This window comes from Phyllobates terribilis, unplaced genomic scaffold (assembly GCF_046119375.1).
Source record: "Phyllobates terribilis strain yellow unplaced genomic scaffold, ASM4611937v1 Scaffold_1__5_contigs__length_1240528914, whole genome shotgun sequence".
Taxonomy (NCBI): domain Eukaryota; kingdom Metazoa; phylum Chordata; class Amphibia; order Anura; family Dendrobatidae; genus Phyllobates; species Phyllobates terribilis.
In genome coordinates this window covers 1,120,103,674-1,120,112,123 of record NW_027362761.1, presented here as the reverse complement: position 1 = coordinate 1,120,112,123, position 8,450 = coordinate 1,120,103,674, and the positions used below count along the sequence as shown (strand labels likewise).

At 36.0% G+C, this 8,450-nt stretch overlaps 1 protein-coding gene across 3 annotated transcripts in view; it reads right to left on the bottom strand.

Moving 5' to 3' along the window:
• Positions 1–1,653: 1,653 nt before the first annotated feature.
• The window catches only part of PPARGC1A (PPARG coactivator 1 alpha), a 153,966-nt gene continuing 147,169 nt past the window's right edge, over positions 1,654–8,450 (bottom strand). For all 3 annotated transcript variants that reach the window (XM_073646781.1, XM_073646790.1, XM_073646797.1), the window contains one exon: positions 1,654–7,490. In XM_073646781.1, the coding sequence (XP_073502882.1) occupies positions 7,387–7,490 (104 nt within the window). In that variant the 3' untranslated portion in view covers positions 1,654–7,386. The remainder of the gene's footprint in view (positions 7,491–8,450) is intronic.

The window sequence follows — 8,450 nt, the reverse complement described above, 5'->3', positions numbered from 1 at the left end:
GGTGAGCGGTATCAATGACTAACACTGCTTCCCTGAGTGCCCATACCCTGATTGTCACTGTGCTGAATGCCTGTGGCTGAAGAAAGGTGACGGGCAGCCATAGTCATTCAGCAATGTCAGGGTTTTTTTTTTTCTGAAATGCACCCCCCTCGTGTAGGCAGGAGGTAGCGCCCTAGGCAGGTGCCTATCCTGCCTTCCTCCTCGTCCTGGCCCTGTCCTTTTGGCATACACTGGGTGAATGGAACCTTATGGACATATTTAGAAGAACTTTCCCAATAGATAAGTTTGCAAATTGCAGTTGATCAAAGCAAAAGTTGCAATCCTTGAACATTTGTGTGCTATAAAAGGCTAAGGAAAAAAGACCCAAGCAACAGGTAAGAAAAAGTAGATAGCAATCACCCATAGGCTAGTCACTTTAAAGATTTTTCCCGCAAAGAAAACAGAAAAGGTAATAAATGTGAAATATAAATGTATAAACTTAAACATTCAATTATACTGTAAATAGCTGATAAATCCATTTTTTGGGATCTCAATCTATTACTACTATTGGGGTTGAAAGTCAAATGCTACAACTTACCGCCATATACTGCAGGCAGTAAGAAGGGGTTTGTAGAGAGTGTTGGTCAAGCATGTGTGTTCAAACACTATAAAATTGTATGGGCATTTTGGAAATGGAAAAATGGGAAGGTTTGATGGTGGTGTCCAAATTAGCTAACATTTATCACCTATAGGGCTTGTTCACACGAATGTATTTTCAGTCCGAGTTCTGTCTGTGGAAAAAAAGGACAGCACTTGGACTAAAGTCAATGGGTCACTGCAGATGAGCAATATTTTTCACTGACCGAATCTGCGCGTTAAAAAATTGCGATCTATGGAGTAAGGATTCTCCTTGTGGAGAGTGACAAGCCAAGCCTGGCATGTCAGAGTGAGGAGACTTATACGCCATGCATGCTCCTCTGCGAAATTAAATATGAAAATTGCCTCTTCAGAGGAAGACTAGAACTTTACAGCCACCCATTGAAAGTAGCAATCCTAACAAGCCCCTAAAAGTCAATATCAACCCTTTAACAAGCCCCTAAAATTCAATATCAACCCTCAACGAGCCTTGCCATATGACTTAAGATAAAAGCCAAACCAGAGTCTCAATTTGCAGACATGGTGTTTCGGGGTATTGCCCCTCGTCAGTGCAAAGTATGAGATCTGATTTGGCTTGGTGAGAGACTTAAGACTGAGATCTAAGGGGTAACGTTTCTCATTGTGAAGAGTCACAAGCCAGGCCTGGCATGTCAAAGTGAGGAGACATATGCCATTCATGCACAATTGTAACATGCACGAGTTTCTTCCGTAAATCGCATGAGATTTACCCATTTTGGGTGCATGAAAAAAAATCGGATGCCATACGAAGCCGCAATATAGCATCTGATGTTTATGGATACATCGGAATTCTGTAACATAGGAAAGTGTAAATATTTTTTGGAAACTCGGAACAATTCTTTTATACGTTCGTGTGAACCTACCCTTCCAATGTAAACAGGATACATCCGTTCAATACGCTTTTTTTTTCAGGCCACCATTAAAATTCCATTTCGATCAAACAGTCTACCAACTGCACATTTCAAATCAGTATCGTTTCGAAAAATGAGAGAAAGCGGGTGTTTTTATTTGAAACATTTGTTTCCCTTTATTAGCTCAGTGAGGCCAATGTGTTCTGCACATTAAAAAAATAATCACAGGAATTTGTATACAATGAATAAAACCACAGTACATGTAGACTTGGCAGGTGGAACCTCAACCCCGGGCAATGGGGTGGGCTAACTAAAAGCTTTGATTGCCCGTTAAGCACAATTTTACCACCATTAGTACATTTTCATCTACAAATCTTACAGTAGCGCAATCCAGTCAGTTGTTCATAGTATTGATTCAGAATCATCACATTATCGTATATGGCTATTCTACTTCATCAGTTAGGTTGGAAACTACAATGATTGAAGTTCTCAGATTTACAGATATCAAAAAGGACACATAATTCATCAACTAAATCTAAAGGGGATGAAGTGCTTTTTATTTATTTTTTATTTCAAATGACCCAACGTCTCTCCCTACGATTGCACAATCGTTCCGTCCTGTGCCACCTTCTTTGGCAAATGGTTAGCACAATCTTATAGGCTACTTCAATGTAAAATTTCAGATCTAACATTAAATAGTATGTTTTTGAGAAATGTTTAAAATTTACTTTTTTTTTTTTTTATATTTTTTTTATTTCCACAAAAGGGCACGGCCATAGAATTTAAACTACCATAAAGCAGAAAAAAGCAGCTACTACACGTCAAATCTAGCGGTTTTACAGAATTTTTAATTATTTTAATTATTTTTTTTATTATTATTATTATTATTTTCATCCACAGAATGTTAGTGGTTTGTTGTCTATCTCATTTTTTTTTTCTTTAAATGTATGGTAACTGTGAAAAAAAAAACATAAAAATTAAAATCAGCCAATTATATACTGTATGATCCCAAAATATGTTTAAATGCCCCTAAATACACACATTTCTGTTCTTATATATATCGAACACAGAGGAACTTATGATTTTAGGAGAGAACAATTGTCAGGTCTGCCGAAAAAAAAAAAAAAAAATCAACAATATTTTTATCTGCTTAAAAAGAAACAAATCAACACACATGTTCAATTCATTTCAGCAATACAGGGAAAAAATAGAATGTATTAAAACATCAGATTACATAATTTAAAGGCAAAATAGGCAATGCATCTGGTCTTCAACACATAATATGATATATTAAACATTGATTTCTTAAAAATAATTTATTGCTTTTAATATATACTTTTATTTTATTCTTTTTTGTACAACAGAAAATTGAGAAAGAAAAAAAAAAATCTGTAAACTTTAGTTTTTTTTTTTGTTTGGCGATCACATAATTAAACAAGATAAAATACCTGCATTTTTTTTTTTTTTTGTAACCTACATAAATACAACCATTACACGGATTAAAGCTGTCTATAATGTAACAGGGAACCCGTGAAAATAACATGTGTGTTTATAGGTTTTTTTTTTTTATTATTATTATTATTTATTGCTGTCTACCTACATTGAAATGAAAAAAAAAAGCCTTCGGCATGTTACAGACAGTGGAATTTAAAAATAAAATAAAATAAAAAAATTTTGCTGGTGATAAACCATGAATACAGCCATTGTGTAGACTGTTTTAACTAATTGTTAGATGATCTGCCATGGTACCAAAAAAAAATGAACATAAAATCAATATTAATATAATAGAAGCAGCCTGGTGGAGTTGTCTTATATTGATATTCAGGAGAATACAGCCTATAAATATTCCTCAAGACGAAGTAGGCCCCAGTAACTCATAAATATGAGACCGACCTCATAAATATTAGTGAGGTAGAACCTTAGAATGATGTCATTGTTTCCTGGAATATTAGTAGGCTACATATTGGTTAAATGGTTTATTCAATGAAGTAACTTCCACCATTGTGTGTACATGATTGGCCCATTTTACACAGCAAAAGGGGTCATTTTTCATCAAATGTGTCAATATAACCTACATAGTTTGTCCTTTAGTTGTAGATTTGAAAAATATAGGATCTAAAGGTTTTCTTAGAAGACGTGCCACTTTTCTTCCATCTTATTCCCTTGAATAAGACTAAGCTGCTATACCAAAGACAACCTGTGGATAATAGTGGCGCTGTATCTGTTAAAAATCTTTTCATATTTCAAATAACGTCTCGACTCTCCACGAATTTTGAATACTCGTGTTGATGCTTTCTCGATAATTTTGCATATCTAAAGTCTAAGCATCCACATCAAAACCTTTACCATTATTGTGAAAAGATTAAAAAGTAAAGGGTGATAAAATATTTGTGGCGTTTGTTAAGTTTTATGGGTGAGAAAGATATTCATCGGATACGGAAAGAATCAATCGAGATTTTGGTAAAATATGAAAAATTTTTGTGCAAAGAAATATTTTTGTTCAGACGTATTTTTGGAAGAAATCCCAAGCCTAGTCTGGTCCTTTCCAATTCAATGTATATGGTTGATTCAAACAATTGTCAGAGAATTCCAATTTCCCTTTTTCTTCCAAAATTTAAAATTTTGAAGGACAAAATATATAGATATATTTTTTTTTCTTTTACATCCATTCTAGTTTTTGGATAAAAAGAAAGGAGAAGAAATCTTTTAGATGCTACCATGAAGGATTTTCTTAAAGGGAATCTGTCAGTAGGTTTTTGCTATGTAATCTGAGCAGCATGATGTAGGGGCAGAGACCCTGAATCCAGGGATGTGTCACTTACTGGGCTGTGTGTTACCGTTACAATAAAATCAGTGTTTTATCAGCTACAGTTCACTACAGGACTAGGTGTCTCGTGTCACCTAGTCCAAAATCTGTGTTTTTGATCAGCTTCAATTATCACTACAGGACTAGGTGTCTTGTGTCTCCTAGTCCAACCATGGCCCCAGCACTGATTAGCATCTTTATGTCAATATAGAGTGTACACAGAAGGCTGCCAATCAGTGATGTGGGCGGGGTTATACAGGGCTCAGCATTCTGAGCACTGCTAGATCTGCAGCAGAGAAAATAGCGATTGTATCAAAATGACAGCTTGTAGAGCAGTAACTGACACATCACTGGAATCAGCATCTCAGCCCCTACATCATACTGCTTACATAGCAAAAATCTGCTGACAAGATCCCGTTAACTTTTCGGAAAACTGTGTTAAAAAGAAAACTAGTTGTGTATATGTAATGTAGAAAAATGACCCCTAGTGATGTTAAAATGGCCTGAAATGTTGTTGTATCAAATGACAAAAAGAGTCAAAAATCATGACAGGTTGAACAATCTTTGGCACTCCAGTTTAATGTGCACGACAGTCACCAAACTGACGTGGGCAGCAGCAACCAGAGTACTGAATTCCTGATGCAAATGGCTTGTCCCAATACCTTCTCGCACTGAACCTGGTTACATTACAGAACAAAAAAGGATTCTAGCAAAATCAGTAATATTTTTTTGTGTACATTCACCAATTATTCCTAAAAATGTATTCCTTTTAAACCATTTAGAATAGTAGCAATATTCATCCAAAAGATTTTTTTTTTTTTTACAAACCGTTGCAAAAAACTGTGACTGATTAACATTTGTGAAAAAATATTTGCATTGCTAAACACGCACCACACGTAACGTAGGAGTTCAGTCAGCTATGAGCCGATGGAGAGAGGAAACATGGTTCTCGTAATTAATTCCACTTGTGTTTGAATACATTAAGCTGGCGGAACAAGGGTTAACCCATAAGAGGGTTAGCAATACGGGAAAAAGCTGTGCGTGAAGAGATTAAAACGATTCAGTGTATAAGAACTTTGTTCATATGGAAACCAACGTTACGGGAGGTCTCCTTATACCAAGACGACGTCTTAAAGGATCAGTAGTACAGCGGTAGAGCTGAGACCACACTAATGCATAGTCAACACTATCGTGCAACAGGAGATTTCACCTGTAGCATATGATAGCATTAAGAAGAGTGTTAGCATCCTTCCAACTGGCCATATCTTGTTTAATCAGCATATTACTGTAACAAACATGAGATCGTTAACTGATAAATATGTCTTCAGTAAACAAAGGAATGGAATATCAGTTTCTCAAAAAGGATGCACAACAGTAAAAATATTGGCTTTAGCCCAAAAATTCCAACAGTGCCCAAAAAAAAAAAAAGTTACTGGCTTATTAAACAGTGTTTAGACAAAAAAGTATCACCACCATATGGTGCACAGTGCTAGGACACCCAGCGGCTTAGAAAAAAAAACAAAAAAACACACAATGGCCTATCGTGAAAGTAATCAAATCGTACATTCATTCCTGACTCACAATAATACGAATATATATATATTTTTAAAAAATCACTACGAATGTTAACAAGACCTCTGATATGGTAAATCTAGAACTGATTATGTATTACTGCAGATGAAGACACTTTACACGGAAGGATGAGACATGTTCTCCATGCGACAAAAGCCTTTTCCAGGCTAATGGAATCCTTCTCGAAAAACAGTTATATGGAAGCTCACCGAAAAAAAAAAAAAATTAAATAAAAAATAGGGATGAATGTGCTTAAAGCGATAATTGTGCACCCCCAAAAAAATGAAAATTAAAAATTAAAAACACGCACACATTGTCATTTTTGTTTTGTTTTTTTTTCTTCTTCTTACAATCAAATATATATAAGCATAAAGTCAGCTCCTAAATGGATTAGTATACAACAGGTTGTTTCACCTTATACAGTTACATTTTGAATATTCTCGATTTTAAGAAATTTTTTTTGTTTTTTTTTCCGTATTGAAAAGAAGGCTGCATTTACAGTGCATAGCAGTAACAAATAAAGAACATAGTCATACTCTATGTACACAAAATAAAAATACTCCATAGAACCCATTCTCTGCCAGAGACACGGGCAATATGTCCGCTTGCACATCTCCCAAGCAGAAGAGCGGGGAACATCTGTAAATACTTGACCAGTACAATGCAGTGGTATAAACTACCTGGACACTGATTCAGATAGTTTTACTCAGCTCTCGTTTATTATGTAACTCCACAAGCACTCATCAGAAAATAAAATATATTTATATATATTTATATATATATATATATATATATATATATATATAATGCTGAACAAGCTGCGAAATCGACTCATGTACAAGGCTTTCGATGTTGACATACAACATTGTAGACAATTGCATGGGTGTCAGAATCCAATACTAATGTAGAGTAAAGAGACTTGCGTGTGCTGAAAATGCCATTTGTTTTAGGTTTCTTCACAAGATTCCCAATAAAAAAAAAAGTTTCTAAGGCGTTATCTATATTGCAATGTTTTTCTTGTTGTTCTTTTATATATATATATATATGTATATATATATATATATATATATATATTTATTTTTTTTCCTATGGGATGATCAAAATTAGACACAGTAAAGATTGCATTGCAGTTGAGCATCAGCAGCTTACAAATCCTCCAATATTTTCCATGATAAATAGTGATCTCTCGACTTTTCCAAGAATAATCAGTTTTAAGCGGAGAAATTTTCACAGTTGGCTGGCACTTTCATCTCCAATGAAACGCATGTCTCGTCTTTATTCGAGTGATACGACGGCGACTGTGAAAGTGAGGAATCATCTGACACCCATGGCTTTCCCATTGCCTCTTTAGTCTTCAGCAGCTGTGTTCATGTAAACCATTGAAGAACGGAGAGTGTAAAGTAGGAGAAATTCCTAGGTTTGACTTTCAAGAATCTCTTATTGGAGGACGAGTTGTCCGTGAGGTATTCTCCATCATTCCATTGGGCGTGGTGGTGATGCATGTTACCTGCGCAGGCTTCTTTGTGCCTCTTTAAGCAAACTGTCAAAATCCATGGAGTCATATTTGCTTTTGGTAGAAGCAGGATCGAAGTCATCTGAATTTGAATCTAGAAGCCAGAGAAATAAGAAGAATTAATGAAGATAAGGAAATAATTATTGGTGACATACTACAGTAAGTATGGGTACAAAGATGCAATATTCCACAGCAAAACATTCTAGTTCTTTCATGTGTCTGCATACTGTTTTTGGAAATTGTCATTGCCATTGAAATGTCCTTGCCGGCAAGTAAACGCCTTTACTCTCCACCGTTGCCACATATGCACTATTGTATACACATTCTGTGTGGGTGGTTATCTGGACAGGATAGTCTGCAGTGACCGCAGAAGTGTCTTCTTTTCTCCCAGCCACAAGGTCGGGATGTATAAGTAGTGAATGGGTCAAGAATGAGCATTGTCCATAACACTGAGAGGAGTATTAGGGTGCAGATAAAAGTGGAGGTTTGTCACCAAAAGAGTGCATGTATGACCACTATGCTAAGTCTACTAGAGCGGCTATTGGCCTGTAGGATGGTTGGATCAGACAATACTTTTGCTGTTTACCCTAATTGGAACCTGACAAGACCTAAACTTCTTCAAGGGGTGGATCGAATGGTGGAGAGGAGAAGGAGACTTGCAGAAAAATGAGCAGAATGAGTCATGATCAGACCACAAAACTAGGGGCTAGGAAGGCTAACTGTAGTAGGAAAAGATTTTTATAGGCATATTGTGCAGGTCATCATTGAAGCAGTATTCAACGAGAGTATCACTGGCCTTTTTGGGTTTAGCACTGACAAGAAAGTCTTCAGTGGCTGTAATGAATCATGTCAGCTTGGAGAAAACCAAGAAGGAATGACCATAGTACTGAGCTCAGGTCCGTTGAATTTGTAGGTCAATCATAATATGTACCAACTTCAAAAGCACTAGGAAATAGCTACAGTGTAGGACTGGTTGTTTGAAGGCCTGAAAAATGGCCTACTTTTGCACGTCATCTCCTAAGTGGGTTAACTTGTACTTAGTAGAGGATAGGAA